Source organism: Bos mutus, chromosome 5 (assembly GCF_027580195.1).
Source record: "Bos mutus isolate GX-2022 chromosome 5, NWIPB_WYAK_1.1, whole genome shotgun sequence".
In the NCBI taxonomy this organism is placed as follows: domain Eukaryota; kingdom Metazoa; phylum Chordata; class Mammalia; order Artiodactyla; family Bovidae; genus Bos; species Bos mutus.
Window position 1 is genome coordinate 116,384,194 of NC_091621.1, and position 17,774 is coordinate 116,401,967.

At 52.4% G+C, this 17,774-nt stretch overlaps 2 protein-coding genes across 8 annotated transcripts; both read right to left on the reverse strand.

Annotated features, from left to right (window-relative positions):
* Nucleotides 1–1,074: 1,074 nt before the first annotated feature.
* Nucleotides 1,075–8,818, reverse strand: ACRBP (acrosin binding protein). Of its 2 annotated transcripts, XM_005907463.3 has the most exons (10): nucleotides 8,701–8,818; nucleotides 8,251–8,469; nucleotides 8,003–8,097; nucleotides 7,440–7,560; nucleotides 6,089–6,551; nucleotides 5,497–5,629; nucleotides 3,416–3,595; nucleotides 3,117–3,284; nucleotides 1,965–2,048; nucleotides 1,075–1,383 (listed from the first exon to the last, which is right to left on the reverse strand). In XM_005907463.3, the coding sequence occupies exons 1-10, from the start codon at nucleotides 8,741–8,743 to the stop codon at nucleotides 1,261–1,263; spliced, it is 1,629 nt and encodes a 542-aa protein (XP_005907525.1). In that variant the 5' UTR covers nucleotides 8,744–8,818; the 3' UTR covers nucleotides 1,075–1,260. The 2 variants fall into 2 exon arrangements, with proteins under 2 accessions (XP_005907525.1, XP_070226203.1); XM_070370102.1 differs by lacking the exon at nucleotides 3,117–3,284.
* A 940-nt stretch (nucleotides 8,819–9,758) lies between these two features.
* Nucleotides 9,759–17,279, reverse strand: ING4 (inhibitor of growth family member 4). Of its 6 annotated transcripts, none has more exons than XM_070371818.1 (8): nucleotides 17,197–17,277; nucleotides 13,932–14,003; nucleotides 12,047–12,213; nucleotides 11,759–11,864; nucleotides 11,470–11,581; nucleotides 11,117–11,261; nucleotides 10,793–10,854; nucleotides 10,061–10,696 (listed from the first exon to the last, which is right to left on the reverse strand). In XM_070371818.1, exons 1-8 carry the CDS (start codon nucleotides 17,231–17,233, stop codon nucleotides 10,657–10,659), a joined length of 741 nt encoding a protein of 246 aa, XP_070227919.1. In that variant the 5' UTR covers nucleotides 17,234–17,277; the 3' UTR covers nucleotides 10,061–10,656. The 6 variants fall into 6 exon arrangements, 2 of the variants coding, with proteins under 2 accessions (XP_070227919.1, XP_070227918.1); XM_070371817.1 differs by having other exon boundaries at nucleotides 11,750–11,864; XR_011464359.1 differs by lacking the exons at nucleotides 10,061–10,696; nucleotides 10,793–10,854 and adding an exon at nucleotides 9,759–10,039 and having other exon boundaries at nucleotides 11,117–11,581; nucleotides 11,750–11,864; nucleotides 17,197–17,279.
* Between the last annotated feature and the right edge of the window lie 495 nt (nucleotides 17,280–17,774).

Sequence of the window (17,774 nt, forward strand, 5' to 3'; positions counted from 1 at the left end):
TTCCCAGCCCAGGGGTCGAAACTGGGTCTCCTGCGTCGCAGGAAGATTCTTCACCTTCTGAACCACCAGGGTTGCGTTATTCTGTATTTGTGTATGCTTGAGCTTTTCCATAACGTTTTCTGTTAAATGCTATATAGTTATCTCCACGTGTGTGTTTCCAGAATATGTTTTGGGAGATCCGTTATTTTTTTTTTTGTTTGAAAGATTTTTTTTTTAACGTGGATCATTTTTATAAGGTTTTATTGAATTTGTTACAATATTGTTTCTGTTTTTTATGTTTTTGGTTTTTGTGGCATGTTGAGATCTTAGCTTCCCAAACAGGGCTCAAATCCATACCCCCTGCCACTGGAAGGCAAAGTCTTAATCATTGAACAGCAAGGGAAGTCTCCCAGGTTATTTTTTTTAACTTTTTTAAAAAGTTGATATGTTGTATTTTCATTTTTATTCAGTTCAAGAAATTTTCTTTTTCATTTTTTTGGCTACATGGCATGTGGGATCTTGTTTTTCCAACCAGGGATCAAACCTGCGCCCCCTGCATTGGAAGCATGGAGTCTTAACCACTCGACCACCCGCTAAGTCCTGATTCCCACGTTATTAAAGGCTGATGCTGGAGTCACATCTCCACGCAAGCTGTCATGACGCGCTCCCCCACATTTGGACCATTGGGCCCATGACTGGATGTCAGAGCAAGGGCTTCCAGCCCAGTTGCCTCCTCCCTCCTATAAATGGCAAATTCTGCCATACTGCCTGGGGCTGGCCCCCGCTGGACACAGTCTCATTCAGATGACCCTCTAGAGGGACAGTCCTGCACTCACATCTGAGATCATGGGATCAGAACTTCAGAAATGGAGACACACACGCCCTCGTGGCCCACACAGTCCCCAAGACACCAGCCATGACTTCTTCTGACTTCTCAGTCTTCTCCTGGCACAGGACTGCTTCCCTGAGAACCACCCCCAGGATTCCCTTGCCAACAGATGGCTCCATAAGTGCCAGGGGCTGTAGAACTGACTCCCTGGGGGCAGGGGGCGGGGAGGCCCAAGAGGGGATCACAACCAAACCAGGCCACACAAGTTAAAAATAAACATTTTATGTATAGACATCCTTTAAGGTGGGCAGAGTTCCCATCACCAACCTCTCTGGGACTGGTGCCCCAACCCAAAAGACACGTGATTCGGGCCAAGTAAGAGACAATCCAGGGTCTGAAAGCAATGGAGAGTATGGGAAGGGGTAGCGGGTGGGGAGAGGACAGAGTCCAGCTCATCCAGCTTGGCCAAGGGTCAAGGTGCTAAACTCCTGGCTCCATCGAAGCACGAGGTCCTCGCTCTTGTCCGGAGTCAGGACGGTGTACGTCTCATTCTGCAGACATCTCATGCGGGACACCTGTGCAGGGTCCGAGTGGGAGAGCCAGGAGCCAGAGGTGTCAGAAGTCCAGATCCCAGGGCGGGGGCGGGGGCGGGCGTGGTTGCAGGGAGTGCAGGAAAAGTCAGGGAAGGCGGAAGCTCAGATGTGGCTTTTTTAAAAAGCAGCCAGACACACCACATAGCCTGAACCCCTCCTTTTAGAAATGAGGAGCCCGGGGCTGGAGAGGAAGTGACTTGGCTCAGACGAGTCAGTGAGTAAGAGCAGGAGGCAGGACTGACATCTAGACCTCTCTGACCAACCAGGCTGGGGGTTCTTCCCTCCCAGTGTGTCCCCAGGGCTTCTTATGGCAGCCTCCCCTTTCCACCCCCATCCCGGAACCCTTGGCCTGGGGGCCTGGGAGGGCTGCTCACCTGTGGCTGGAGGAGTAGGGACAGAGCTCCGGGGGACACACCTGCTCTTCACACCCCCACCCCCATGCTCAGATGGATGCCACGGCTCGGGGTGTGTGGGGGAGGTGGAAAGGTGGTCAGAACAGGTCAGCGTGCAGTGACCCATGGAGGGGCTGATGGGGGTGGTGGGAGCAGCAGGAGGTGGCTCACCTTCCGGTCCCTGTTTCTCATCATACACTGCTGGCTTTTGAAGGCACAGTAGTTGGGGTACTGCACATATTCCGTGTCACAGATCTAAGGCAGGAGCGGGGGATGGGAGGTGGAAGACTTCAGAAGCCTCAGAGCCCTTCATAGCGCCCCCGACGGCAGAAACCAGGGCAGAGAACCAGACCCTCTGCACCGGGGTGTCCCCTTCAGTGTCACCCTGTGTCTGGGAAGAAGCTGGGAGCTGAAACTAGGAAGGGGCTGCTCTGCCGGTCAGCAGGCTGCGAAAGCAGCTGAGAGGACCGGGGAAGTGAGTACCAAGGGTCCAGATCGTGGAAGGGTCCCAAGTGGCAGTCCCATCTCAGGGAGCCTCCTGGGGACGGCTTAGGATGGAAGAGGTGGAAGTGTTTCTAATGTGCGACCCTGGGTGGAGCCACTTCCCTCTGTGGCCCTCACCACCCCACCCATAAACCCAGGGAAACAGCTGAGATGGTCTAAGGCCCCGTCCAGATCTAGGGACTCAGGGAGGAAAGCTAGGCGGAGGCCCTTCTGCTCAGCTAAAAGCCCTTTCTTAAGTAGTCTCAACTTGTCCTGGTCTTGATTGTTTTCTGTTAAACCACAGAAGGCGGGGGTTGGGGGAGTGAGGGAGGCGGTGCTGGCTCTTAGCTACAACAGGTTGACCCACAGGGGAGGTGACTGCGGAGGGAGTAAAGCTGATCCCATTGAGAGGGAAAGCACTGGAAGATTCGGGAAGGAGCCTACAGACTAAGGCAGGGAAGCACTGGATCACTGTCAGCGGCACTTCAGGCATCACCCAGAAGTTTGTCTTAGGAATGAGGCCTCCCACTCCCACCCACCAAGGGTAACTGGCAGAGATGGGACCAGACCTGTCTCGTGTCCCCAAGTCCTGTACCCTCCAGCTTCCCGGATTGCTAGTCCTTTGCTAAACACAATCCTGGTCTCCTGGGGGCCCAGGGGAGGCGGAGGGAGGGGGGAGGGTGTTGGGGAGGGGGAAGGGGAGTCTGCTGGAAAGAGGCAGGAGGCTCAGTGAGGAGCAGCTCTCAGAAGCCAGGGCCCCAAGGCGCCCCCCACCCCACATCCTAGGGTTCCCCAGAGCGAGGGACTAGGAGGAAGCGTGGTGAGTGGGGTGGGGCTGACCCTGGTGGGGAAGTCTCCATCCTGGAAGCTCAGGAACTCAGTCTGGAGCCAGCTGGCCACTCGGTTGTCTTCGCAGCCCTTAGTGGCCAGCCTGGCACACCAGAAGTCCATGCGCAGCCCGCCGTACAAGTCCAGCCCGTAAAAGCGGCCCGATTTCAGGCTCCCTATCTGTGGCACGGGGCACAGGAGAGAGGTGGGCACCCTGCTCACCCCCTCAGCCCCCGGTTGCCCGACCTTGCCTAAAGCCCTACCCCCCACCCCCACCGCCACCACTGCAGCCCACCCAGCTGGGTCGGTACCTGGGTGCCAATGGTCATGCTCTGGGAGGCAAGCAGGGGGCTGACAAAGGGTGTTTTGTGGGAGCTGTCGCACTGCTGTCGCTGCAGGTTGGCCTCCGAGTGGCACTGCTCCAGCTTCAGTGAGCAGAAGTCACAGAGGGTACACGCGGCTAAGTGTCGCCGCCCCAGACTGTCACAGACCTGCGGAGGGGTGCGGCTGAGGGCCTGAGGCTGAAGTCCCACGCCCCCAACGAAGGTCCCCGCATTAAGCCTTTTCCAGAAGCTCCTCTGGCTTTTCCCAAACCCCCTACCCAAGGTCCTCCCCTCAAGGACCTCCCATCAGCTCTCTATTTCTTCCCCCTCCTCCAGGATGGTTTATTTCCTCACAAACAATCTTCATCTTCTTGCAGGTGACACCCAAGCCTCTATCATCCGTTCTAATCTCTTTCCTGAGCTCTGAATCCTCATGGCCAAGTGCCTGACAGATGTCTAACTTTGCCTAACTGAAAGAGGCTCACCGTCCTCCCTTCCTCTCTGCTAATGATAATGCTAATATTTACAAAGAGCTGGCACGGTGCTGCATGCCATGGCTGATAAATGCCTTCATCTTATTTGGTCTTCCTAGGAATAGAATAGCTACTAAGCATGGCTCCATTTGCCTGCCAGGAAACTGAGGCTCCCCGAGGCTGAGTCACTTGCTCAAACACACATCGAGTGCATGATGGACCTGGGACACTGGTCTGGCTGCTTCCAACTCAAAACCCAGGTCCTCTGCTGGAGCACCTGGGTTCAGAGCCTCCAAGTTCTTGGAGGACCTTCTTAGATGTGGAGCCGCCCATCTCCCTGTGGGGCTGTCCGCCCTGAGTGAGTCTCCTCAGGAAGATCTCGCTCGGCAGGATCTCCAGGCCGTCCGGTCAGCGCATCACAGTCACACAATCTCTTGCTCGCTCCTCATAACAGCTCATGGGGGAGGCATCATCAGGTCCCTAACCCCAAATCATAACTGAATTCCCCTTTCCTACCAAATGAAATACAACGGTTCGGACTGCCATTCGGGATTATTCACATCATGGCCTCTTTGACTCTGTTTCCAGGTAAAATGGGCTCCTTACTGTTCTTTCAACCAAGCCCTAAAATCCAATGAGCTCTCCAGTAGTCCTGAACTTCCTACGTGCGGTCCACCTCCACCAAAAAATAACTCTGTTTCTATCACCTACCATCCCACACTCCTTTCGTATAATGCTACTCAATCTCAGCTCCCTGAGAGCGGGAGGAAGAGTAACAGTGTGCTCATTCTTGGTCCTTCGTGGAATTTCTTCTCTCTTTCCTCTGAGCCTTTGCACACAGTAGTCTCTCTAGCAGGAACCTTCTACCAACCCCTTCTTCTGCCTGGTTAACTTCTTTTATCTCCAGGTCTCAGGTCATCAGTTCCTCTAAGAGGCATTCTCCAATCCTGCCCCAGCATGACTTTTGTGCTCGCCATCTGCTCTCTGAACTTTAGACTTATCCGTCATGCGTCGATCCCTGTCACACTGGTCTCCATTTTGTCCCTCTCTCCCAGTGGACTCCAGGAGGACAGAGGATCGGATCTTGTTGCACTCATCGCTAAATTACCTAGGACAGAATTGCTAGTGTCTCAAATACCTAGCCAGATCAATATCTGTTGAATAGACAGATGCATGGATGGCATGCCAGCTCTTAGCACACATTTGCTAACGTGCTTTTGGAAAGTCCTACACTTCTTGGAAATAGAATTTGCTGGGTTATGAGGACATATCAAGATTGGGATCTCTCTACAGAGCCCTGGAACGGGTTCTAGGATCCCTCCTGGAAGAAGAGCTGTATCTAAGGTACAGCCACATCCTGCGGTTGGTGAACTGACTGGACATGACTCAAGCTTAGCAACTGAACCACAGAAGGAATTCTGGCCAGGAATAGATTCCAGACTCTGTCTTGAGCCTCCTTCCTTTTAGGGGAGCTGGAAATGTCTTTCCAAGAAGGGGTTCTCACTTGGAGAGTTTTTCAGGCTTTCTGTGGTCCCGCCCATCCTCTACTCCCTAGGCCCGTGAACTTGGAGCCAGTGAACAGCTCAGTGGGCATACCGATATCCCAAAACCAAGGATCTCATTTTCCAAGTACTGCCAGGCCTTGGCTGTCGGGGTTATGACGCAGGTGTTCTCCACAATCGAGTAGCACAGGGTCAGCAAGGCCTCCACGTGGGGCAGCTGTAGCAGGCTGCAAAAAGACCAAGATGGCACCACTGCAGGGGATGGGCCAGAGGGCCAGGGCAGACAGCCATGCCTACTCGATCCCCACTGCCCTTACCATCCAGTCTTAGTCACATGCACTCAGCATGCTGGAGGTGAGAGGCCTCCAGATTAACCGCCTCCTTTTACAGATGAGGAACTGAGACCCAGAAAGGGGAAATGAAATTTGCAGTGCTCATCAGAGGCAGAGTGAAACCCAGAACCCAAGTCTGGTAGCTCTAGCTTCAGGGTTAACCCCATGCCAGGTAGAGATGGGCATCTAGGACAGTGCTTAAGCCACAGAGCAGGTGAGGCGGGCAGCCGCTGGGTGCACCCAAAGCCCAAGCAGATCTGGGTGGGTCTGAGGCCAAGGCTGGCCAAGTGGGCTTCTCATCCCCAAAGGCAGAAGGAAGGGTGGGGCCGGTGGGGGAGACAGAACGTCCAGTACCTGCCGGGGCTCTGGGATCTCCAGATGGTCTCCCCGTCATACACGTCATTCATTTCATTCATCTCCTGCGCCGATCGGATAAGCTCCTGGAGGTTCTCCATCAACATGGGAGTAGACTCCACTTCCCGCACCCGGGGAGTGAAGGAGAAAGGGTTGGAGGACACAAGTTCAGACCGAAACTTGGGCTCTGGGTCTGCCTGCAGCCTAGACACCGACTCCAGCGCCTCCTCTGTGCCCTGGCCCTCCTGCTTCTCCTCCTCCTGCTCCTCCTCCTGCTCCTCTTGCTCCTGCCCTTCCTCCTGCTTGTGCTCCTGCCCCCGCTCCTGCTTGTGCTCCTGCCCCTGCTCCTGTTTGGGCTCCTGCCCTTGCTCCTGGCCGCCCAAGGACAAGGAGGACTGGAGCAGCTCCTCCACATTGCTGTTCAACCGCTCGGGCCAGGGCTGGAAGACCTGTCGTTCGGTGGCTGCAACAGGGTTTGCGAGGGACCAAGAGAGAGAAGGGAAAGGGAAGGTTAGGCTTCTGGCATTCCGTCTTTGCAGAGGGACACACATAAACATGTAAAGGCACACAAACACACACATAAACACATAAGCACACTAAAAACACACAAACACATAAGCACACACAAACCGACACATAAACACAAAAGCACACAGACACACATAAACACATAAGCACATACAAAACGCACAAGCACACACATAGGCATACACAAACACATAAGCACACGTAAACACATAAGCACACATAAACACACACATAAGCACAGACACACTCATAAACACACAAGCACACACATAAACACATAAGCACAAACACACACATAAACACAAAGGTAGAGGAAAGCAGCCTAAATTACACATGTTCACACAACCAATCATACAAAACACAGGCAAGAATACAAATATCAAAACAATAGTACTATGGTGACGGTGGTGGCAGTGTTATGGGTCCCCTTTCCACCTCCCTCACAAAGGGTCCTCTTTCCTAACCCACTTCTAATACCACCTTTTGTCCCTCTCACTTAGGAAGCACCAAGTACTTTGAATACCTAGCAACCAATCCTTTTTGGAGTGAAGATGTGAGCTGAGAAAGGTGCCAGAGGACTTCTTAACGCAAGAGTGTTTTGGGGAGCAAGGAAAAATTAGTTCAGGGCAGAAATAGATGTAACGTCAGAAAACACCCTGATATAGGAAAGCCCTAACTTTCCTGTGTCAAAAAAGTAGGCTCTCCCCTTATGCAAACAGCTGCCCAAGGCTACCTCCAGCAGCTCACCTCCCCAGGTCCCTCCCGTGGATACCTTAAGCCCTGGGTTTGGGGACTCTGGGATGAGAGGCTGGCAGGGTCTCACCTGTGACGTGGGAGGACTTGGGGGAGGTCGCCGTGGTAGGTGGCGGCACTTCAGGTGAACTGTCCACCTCCTTGAGGGTATTGGGTGAGAGGATGGAGACTGGCTGGGAGCACCGGACCCTCTGCAAGGAGAGAAGCAGAGTGGGAACGCCTTTCACAAAGGGCACATTTCCACTCCACCTTATCCTCTGTCCCCAGGTCTCCTCTCTCACAGTTCCTGGGAGGAAATCAGGGAACACGGCCCTGAGTCGAACCCTCTAGATCTGAGACAGGGTCCCCTGCAAAATCAGACGCCCTGCTGGCCCACTTTCCTGGCTTTTACATTTGACTTGAATGACATCACTACTGGGAGGAACCCTAAGGCTTCTCTCTGCCTCCTCCCATCCCTCTCCCTTACTTTTCTGGCAACAAGGGGGGATTGTTCACAGAGTCTGAATGCCTAAGGTGAGACGGTCTGCACACAGAATCTGGGCGAGTGTCAGCCAGTGACTGAGAGGGAGGACCTAAGGATGGTCTGGAGCCCTTCCTCGGTGACACCAGGTTCAAGCTCTGTCTTGACCTCACCTTGGCGTAGTAGACATGGTTGGAACAACGGTATTGGGTGAACTGGCAGAAGGACTCAAACCAGGAGGCATAAGGGAGGTCAGAGCAGACTGCGCCTAGGGAAGGGTGGGGCACAGGTGAACACAGGGGTGTAATCCCTCCTGGAGAGAGGGTGCGATGGGCTCCTGGGGTCCGGAGAGCGGGGCACCCGGGCTCAGGGCCACCCGTCCCCTCGCCCTGGGTCGAGGGAGCACAGGGCTGGCCCTCACCGTCCGGCACCAGGCCGTGGTTTTCATACTGGTCTAGCTGGACGAGGGTGGGGTTCCGGCAACCGTGGGTGGCGCGGAGCCGGCAGGTGGTCTCCGCCTTCCAGGTAGGGGTCAGCAGTGCGAAGAAGCGCTCATACTCCGTGGGGGACAGGGGGCTGCCCGGCGTGGAGGTCGAGGCGGAGTCCTGGGCGGGGGCCGGTGCCAGAGGCAGGAGCAGCACTGCGGGTCGGGGACAGACCACGATGGGCCCCTCTCCGCACCCGCCGGCCGGGAACACCCACCCCGAGAGCGGGGCGTGCATTCGGGGGCTGGGCGCCTGGCCGCCAAGCTGGGGTGAGTGTGCAGGGGCGCTGGCGAGGCGGGGAGGGGCGATGGGGAGAGGCTGCAGGCGGTCCCGGGGGAAGGCGGCTCGGGGACAGTGGAGAGCTCCGGGGGCGGAGGCGCGCTCACCCCTCAGGAGTGAGAGAAATGAGCCTGCGGCGAGGTGCCTCATGGTCCCAGACGGCCGCCAGCGTTCCCCGGACCGAGCGCCTCTAACCGGCCAAGCCAGGGCGAGCAGACAGGCGGGAGGGCGGGGCCGCGGGGGGTGGGGGGGCGTCGAGACCAGTCGACGTCACAAAGTGGGGGCGGGGAAACTGATGCGAGGTTGGACTCGGCCGAAAGGCGGGGGCGGGTCCCCCGTGTGTCACATCCCAGCTCGAGGACAAGGACGGCAGGAGTGATCTGGGACTCTGGCAGGGGCTGGATGGCGTAGCTCCTGTCTGTTCTTTACCTTATTACCTATCCCATCTCCAAGCTGGCCCCACACACTGGACACTTTTTCTCCCTATTTTACAATCTGGCCTTCCAGTAGTCACACAGGGATGTAAGAGTTGGACCATAAGGAAGACGGAGCACGGAAGAATTGATGCTCTCAAACTGTGGTGTTGGAGAAGACTCTTAAGAGTCCCTTGGACTGCAAGATCAAACCAGTCAGTCCTAAAGGAAATCAGTCCTGAATATTCATTGGAAGGACTGGTGCTAAAGCTCCAATACTTTGGCCAACTGATTCAAAGAGCCAACTCACTGGAAAAGAGCCTGATGCTGGGAAGGACTGAGGGCAGGAGGAGAAGGGGGCAACAGAGGATGAGATGGTTGGATCATCGACTCAATGGGCACGATGATTTTGAGGAAGCTCTGGGAGATGGTGAAGGACAGGGAAGCCTGGTGTGCTGCAGTCCATGGGGTGGCAAAGAATCGGACACGACTGACTGACTGAACAACAAATCCCGTGTGAGGACTGGGGCAGAGATGGAACATACAACACAAAGTTGGGGCCTGGACAGTAGGAACTACAGAGGACACCTCCAGGTAAGCCAGCCAGAGCAGGGAATAAGATGGGGATTCCGGTGAGGAGACCCTGCATAAGGAGGGCTTAATCTATGGAAGTGGTTCCAGGTGGGCATAGACAATTCATTGGTGATAAGTTTTTGCTTTGTGTTTCAAATAAGTCAGGCTAATACTTAGTATAACAGTTCATGTATAAAACACAAGTACACATTTATTGGAAATTAAATGAAAGATATCTTATAGGGAAAAGATACACAGTCCTGAAGGTTTTGGAAACCCCTTGTCTGAGGCCCAGTTCCAGCCAGCTCTGTCCTTCCCATGCTGAGAGGTGGTGGGTCCTGGGGCAGTGGCACCACTTCAGGTTCCATGTCTGGTCCTACTTCCAGCATGTCATCCTCCTGCCTTTTAGCTGACTCAGAGGATGCAAGCTATGCTCAGCACATGTGCTAAAACAGTGTCTCTACAATAAACACAGCAGGCCAACACGTACAGCTTTTATTCACCAACTCGATTCCTTTACAAGTGAGATACTGACACTCTGCCCTGCCCCTCCCACTCACAAGGCTGGACGAATCCTCTTGGCACAGAGGAAGGGGTGCCCCTTCAGCCAGGGCTGTGGCCCAGAGGACCCGGAGGAGCCCCCCACTGGAAAAGCATGGAGAGAGTGAAGGAAGTTTATCACGCATGGCCCCCCCCACAACGAGGGGAGGGAATCAGGAAGCTGGGGGAGGGCCCCATGCTACTGCCCCAGTCCTTAAATACAAAGCAACGGGAGAAAAGAGGACCATCCCTCAAAAACACAGCACCAACCTCGGTGTGGAGGCAAAAGGACAGCGGGCAACACCACTTCCCTCTGAAGGGGGCGGGCTGAATGAGAGCACATGCCGTTAGCGGCCGCAGCACCCCTGGCCCAGGGTCTGGGTGCAGCCTCAGCACCGGAAGTGGGGAGGGGAGGAGAGGAGATGACAACATGTGCCACCCACCTCTCCCTGACCCCCGGCCCAGCCAGGCATCCCACTCCCCACTAGCCAGGTCAGGGGATGTGGAAGAAACTGTGTTGGAATCCAAGGCCCTTGTCTATTTCTTTTTTCGTTCTTGGGAGCAGCGTGGGCAAAACCTACAAAGGAAGGTGGGGGAGAAGGTGAGCGAAGGGGAGGATGCCCTCTGTCACTCAGCTCAGGGTAGTCCAGCCCCGACCACAACGCTCACTCACCATTTCCCCCGAGGCTTGGTGGTCAGCCCCACACAGGCAAAGTGGAACCACTCAATGGAGCACTGGAAAAGGAAGACGGTGGAGGAGCAGAGGGCAGGGAGCAGGGTGGGGCCAAGGAAAGAAAAGAACCCCCCAACCTGAGAGTCCTCAGGAGCATTCCCTTATTCCATCCTGTGGGAGGATTCTTGAAGGGTCCAAGGCCAACCACCTCCAACTCCCTTCCTCCTGTCCTGAGGTCCCACTCTTCGGCCCTTACCCCCTTCTGGTACCCAACTCCCTTCCTGTCCCCCAGAGCCCCCCGCCCTGAGGCAAACCGGTTCTTACGTCAGGGTTGTCACAGCCAATCATCTCCCCGTAGGAGACCTGGTGACAAAGGCAATAGGTGGGTTCGTTGGGATCCACAGGCATATCCAACACATCAGAGGGGTGGACACTGCCAAAGGTCACTGAGGGCATCCCATACTCAGGGCTTCTGCGTGCCAAGAGGGAGAGAGAGTGTCACCTGCAGGAAGGGACGCTACAGCTTGACGCTCAGAGTGGCACGAGGAGGATCCCTGTGGGGCTAGTGGTCTGTGGCTTCCCCTCTGTATCCAGCAGATACCAGAGTGATAGAGAAGGGGGCAAGGGGCGGGGCAGGGGCAAAGAGGAGCCTGTCACTTGGCAGGGTGCTCCCTGACTCACTCACGCGCACAAGTTTTAACTTCTTCTGGGCGGCCTTGGGGGCTTCTTCGTCGGAGTTTTTCCCTTTGGAACGAGCACGGGCAGCTTTCTTCTCCTTTTGAGTCCGACCTTCCAGGGAAGAGGGGGAGGGGCAGCCAGAAGGCAGGGGGACAGAATGATGGGTTAAGGACCCCTCCTCTCCTCCAACGTGGGGGGTCCTCCCTTGGAGCTGAGGGATGGGCTGCTTGCCCCCTCGGAATCTTCGCTCCAACTCTCATGGCCCACCCCCCTCCTCACTCTTTTTGCCTTTGCTGGAAGAGCTGTCATAGTCACTTGACTCAATCTGCTTCTCCTTCAGATCAGCCTCAAAGCGGGCCAGGTCTGTGTCCAGTCGCCGAATGTGTTTGTCCACCTGGGTGGGAAGGAAGGAAGGAAGAAGGAAGAGCTACCAGGCTGGTTCCAGTAAAAGCAAACAGGCTAAGGCAGAATCCATGTATCTCCCAGACCCCAAACAGATCCCAGCACACTAAAGGAGGGGCGGAGGACCCTGAGGAACAGACGGGAGGTAGTGGGGAGCCATGGGTAGGGCCATACCATCTCATAGGTCTGCATGGCAAGCTGCACCTTGTCATCACCAAACTCCTTGCACTTGCCATAGGCTTCCTGGATCTGTCTCAGAAGGGCCAATTTTTCCTCGGAGCTCCGGCTGCGGGCGCTACTCATATATTCACTGGCCAACTTGTCAATTTCAGCCTTTAGGTCTACAACAGAGACAGGGCTGGTCACAATGGCCCCCGAGTGGCAACGTTAAACATACTTCTTCCTCTTGCTCCTCGGACCTTTTGCATTGACCATCATAACCTTTGAATTAAAACACACTCAACATTCCTAGGTACTGTGCCACATACTCAAGTGATGCAACATGGCCACAACATGCGTTCTGATGGCACCTTTGATTGCTGGAAACGTTGCTAGCATAGTTGAAACTGGACTTATGGAAACACAAGGAAGGATTCTTTGCATGCTGCACTAACGCAAAGTACGTTTCTGTCGATGTCTAAAGATGCTTCTTTGCACGGCTTGCTGTTTCTTAAACCATGACCTCTGTCTCAAAAGCCATCTGGTTTCTCGTCTCAGAAACATTCTGTGATAGCTCTGAGAGCTGCAGACCAGGCCGAGTCATCTGCTGCTGCTCTTGACTTCCAGGGTCTGTACATCTACATCTCAGTATTGAAAATTAGGCCAGAGTTCACTCATGGAACAGTTCTTCTGCTTACTGTCCACCCTGCTTGGTTCATCATTTGCAACTTGCGAATATTCTCCATCACTTTTTTTTCCTGTGTGTTCATTTTAGATATTGCTCCAAACATTTAACTAGGGGAAGGCTGGTGATGCCCCCGAACACTGAGACCATAGATGCCTACTGCCTAATACTATAGCACTCAGAGAAAATGTGGATGGAGACAAAAGCATGACTCCCAACATGGTGTAGCAACAAGTAACCACAGCGAAGACCTGTGAGCATACTAGGTTTATGCTCTGCTTTATTCCAGGCCCTTGAAGGAAGGTGGAAAAACATGTATGTGGTTCAGTTGTCTCAATGGGTCTTTCTGGGTATGAACTCAAGAGCCAGAACTATATTACAAAGCAAGGAGCTGGTGTTTGGCATTCAGCAGGGAAGTTCTCAGGGGCCTATGTCAAGGATCTTAGATGATATTCATTTGTCCATGAGCAAACTGACCCAGAGTAACTTAAATCACAGCTTTAGGCATTCTAACACTCCTGGGCAGGGATACATAAGCATACACCTACATATCCTTCAGCAAGCATGGACGATAGCGCCAACAGAGACCTTCGACTATGAGAGACAAACTCGCCCACTGCAGTGTAGCCTCAAGCTCCAAGTAAATGTCTCAATGCAGCCAAACTTAATCAATGTCCAAGGACGGCCACAGATGGCACCCAATGCTTCTGTAAGGTTGAAGAATATAGTGTAGAGATTCTGATGTTAATTGCTGCTTTTCCTCCTTTTTTCCCCCTCTTTCTTTTTAACATCTCCTCATGCAGCAAAGCTGCTGTGTACCAATGTGAGCTGTAGTCTAAAGCCACACTGAATTTTGTGACAGTAATGTTAACAGCCCAGTGGAGTAGAAACATTCTAGTCAGTCTTCCTACAAACATATCGAACATGGAGAACAGAAATGAGTCCAGGGTTGACTTTGATTTTTCTCATTTTTCCTGAGGGAGATATAAAGAGCACAGCATCTCTAAATCCTTGTACCATTGTCACAATACTCCACGAGTTATGAAAAAGCTAACACAGAAACACAGGTCATCATTACTCTCCTTTTAAGAATTGCAAGAGAATGAAAGAGAAGACAAGCAATCTAGATCAGACCAGGTGATAGGGTAACACCAAACAGGAGGAGAGACGACCACACATACTCACTCGGCACCGGGCCCCTTACTCTGCACATACCCTCTGTTCTTTGGTCCAGGTCCCTCATGAGCTGGAAGTTTCTCTGCAGTTCAAAGGGCAGGTTTTCAATACCTGGGGAGAAGAGGAGAAACTAAGACTCCCTGGACTTCCTAAGCCCTATAGCTGCTTTTGGGGGATTCCCTGGTGGCTCAGATGTAAAGAATCTGCTGGAATGTGGGATACCTGGGTTCAATTCCTGGATCGGAAAGATCTCCTGTAGAAGAGAATGGTAACCCACTCCAGGATTCTTGCCTGGAGAACTTCATGGACAGAGGAGCCTGGCAGGCTACAGTCCGTGGGGTTGTAAAGAGTCAGACACGACTGAGTGACTAACACACACACACACAAACCCTGTAGAGTCAGGCGACTAACACACACACACACACACACGCACACACACACACGATAGCTGCTTTTAAAAAACAGGTCCAAAGAGCACTTGGTTATCCCTCCTTCAAACCGTTAGATTATCTGTGACAGCACTCATCATTCCTTTCTCAGGAGGAGCCATGTCTGTCTGTCTCCACACCTAGCTCCCCATCTCTGCACAGCTTTGTGTCCACCCTCCCCGCTTCAGTAACTTTACAAATCAGCCCTTCCCTCTCCATGCCCTCGGGAGTTCCCTGGTGGTACAGTGGCTAAGACTCCATGCTCCTAATGTAGGGGGCTCGGGTTCAATCCCTGCTCAGGGAACTAGATACCACATGCTGCAATGAAACATCCCACATGCTGCAACTAAGACCTGGCACAGCCAAATAAATACTTTTTTTTTTAATATATATATAAAAAGATCTCTTTGCCCTCAACTTACAAATACCCTCCTGGTACCCTCCAATGATCACACACACACTTCCAATCTGCTCTCCAAACAGTAGCCAGAATGTTCTTTTTAAAAATGCAAATCTGATCAAGTCTCTCCTGTTTATAAACCTCCAGTCACTTCCACGGCAATATTCCCAAGTCCTACTCTGCACTTTCTGGCCCTTGCTGCACACCAGACCTCACTCAGGTCAGTCTCTGTCTATGTGCTCTCTGCTCTGTCACACTGGCCTTCTCTGAGTGCCTTGAGCTTGCCAGTGCTCTTCCAGACACTTGGCTTTCTGCACACTGCTCTCTCTGCCCAGGATGCCCTGCCCCGTCTCTTTCACCCCACTTCCACTATCCCTCTTGGCCTACTGAACTTCTGTTCATTTTTCAAAGTTCAGCTCAACCCTGACTGCCCCAGACTCCAACAAGTGCCTTGGGTTATGCTGTCATGCTATTCTATGGCTACCCTTTGGCAGGGTAGATACTTTGGGGGCACTTATCCAATGTAATTAAATAACTAATTATGTAATTAGTTATATGGTATGTCTCCCCAGCTCTCCAGAAGGGTTAGATATGTCTGTCTTCTTCTCTCCTATTTCCCTAGTGTTCAGAACTATGACATACATACAGAGAATCCTCAATAAATAATTGAATATAAAGGCATGAATACTTACGTTTCTCTCATAAAAAAAAAAAAAATTCTCTTTCCATGACTCCACTTTCAAACTTTTAAAATGCATTCAATGCTTTAACCTATAGACTCGGGTCCACCATCAGTTTACTATTAAGTCACCACTGAGTTACCAAATCAAATAATCTAATTACTAGTTCTATCCCCCCAAAAATGTTTGCAGCATTCTCACCATCTTCTTGCCTATATGTAACTTCCTATTAAGATTCCAAATCTCCTCACACACTTTCAAGTAATTTCATCACTGGCATTCCCTTAGCCAGTCCCTTAAATGTTACTATTTTCTTGAGCTTACACTTAAGTTAATCCTATTATTTTCTCACTTACTTTCTCTGAATGATCTCCATCTCATTTACTCTTACAGACTCCTGAATTTCCTATCTTGTTGATGATATATGTCTACCTCACTTCCCGAACAGGAAATCGAGAAGTCACCTTAGATTCCTCCTCCTCTCTCAACCACTCATTCAGTCAATTCTGTTATATTTACCTCCTAAATACTTCTGTCACTCTTTGAGATCAGGTCCTCATCTCTGACCAGAACTGTTATTACTAATTAATCTTGTATTACCAGGGTCATCATGCTCCAATTTACCATACATCAATTACTTTCCTTTATTAAAAAAAAAAAAATTGCTCCATTCAGAAAATCCGTTGGTTCCTCACTATTTAGAGTGCAAGCTTCTTAGCCTGCCTTTAAAGACCATGCACAACCCAGCCCCAGCTACATTCTCCAGTGTCATTTCCCAATCTTTCACCTCAGAGTTCTACACATCAAACACTCTGGCCTCATCTTTCCCTGATCTTGCCACAAACCCATCAGAACACATTGGCTGATGCTTCCCCCAACCTTCAATCCCCTCTCACTCTCCACACCGGCAAATAAACACTCAACCTTCAAGATTCTTCACATTCTCTGTAAAGTTTTACCTACACCTCCAGGTAAACTAGTCTCTCTTTCTCCAGTGTTACCAACTGTCTGTTTAATGTATTTCTGTTATTTCATTTATCACACTTCTATAATTATTTATTAGAATCTGTGTCCTACTAGTCTATGAGCACCTTGAGGGGAAGGTCTGTGTGGTATTCATTCTTGTATACCCCCAGTACCTGCCATTATGTCTGACCCACAGAAGGACCTCAATAAACGAATGAATGACTCCCAACGCTAAGGCAAAAGAGAATAGGGTGACAGGCTCTGTGAAGGGCCACACAAATGCCACACAAATGGCATAAACAGAACACCAAATTTCCATCTGATGGGAACTGCGTCTTTACTCCAAGAGGAGAAGCCTTTCAGTCCATCATCTGACAGTGGTCACTCGTAACCCCCTATCCCCATGAGAAGACGCGTCTTCGAAAGAACTGGGCGGAGAACCGCGAGCAGATCTTTGTCGCTGCTCCAATGGCAGTGGATGATATACTAAAATGACCGATTCAGAACGACTTTAAGAAAAAGATTATCCTGAGGCCGGAGACCCTGAAGACAGGGGCAGCAAATATCTTCCAGGCTATGCCTACCAGCACTTCAAGAGCCGTCCCCCAGCCCCGCCGAGCAGCCCCTCCCTCTTCTACACCTCAGAGCGAGGCCTCGACCCCGCTGCCCCGCCCCCTATTTCTTCACACACTCCAGTATTTTCTCTCACGCAACCCTTCACGATTGTGACTTTCTGACCATCGGGACTTCAGGGCCATAGAGCTCCTCAGCCCGAACCCCCACCCCTACCCCTCTGTAACCCCTGACCCGCTCCTCCAGCCTGCTCTTACTGTCCAGATAATGTTCCAAATACATCCCCGCAGCCATCTTGAAGCAAAACAAAGCAACTTCCGCTCCACCCCGGAAGTGACTGAACGCAACGGGCGCCGAAGCGGTCTTCCACCCCCGTCCGGGAGCCCTTCCGCCCTCAAGGGTAACTTCCGCCCTCACGAGGTCAATTTCCGGTCTGAATACAGCACCCGTCGAATCGCCTCCTCCTGGCGAAGACACTCGTCCCTGGCGGGGCGGCCGAGCGCGGGGCCGGCGGCGGCGTTGGCTGAGGGCGCCATTTTGCGTCCTCGCTCAAACTTCCGTTCCCTCCAGGAGGGGGACGTGCGGGCGAAGAGACTTGTCTCTTTGGGCTTTTAGTCCACAAAGAGCTGTTTTCAGCAGCCGGGAAATGTGAAGCTGGCGACCAGGGCAGGTGCCTTCTCGAGTCACGGTGCGAGGTGTAAATCCTCCCCGTTTCTGTTCACTCACGCGAATGCCAACTCTCCAGGATTATGTTTTAATGTGGAAACAGCTCATTATTTATAAAGGCCGCTTGTAAGTACAAAGTACTCCTCACAATAAAGCTGCGATTCTCTTC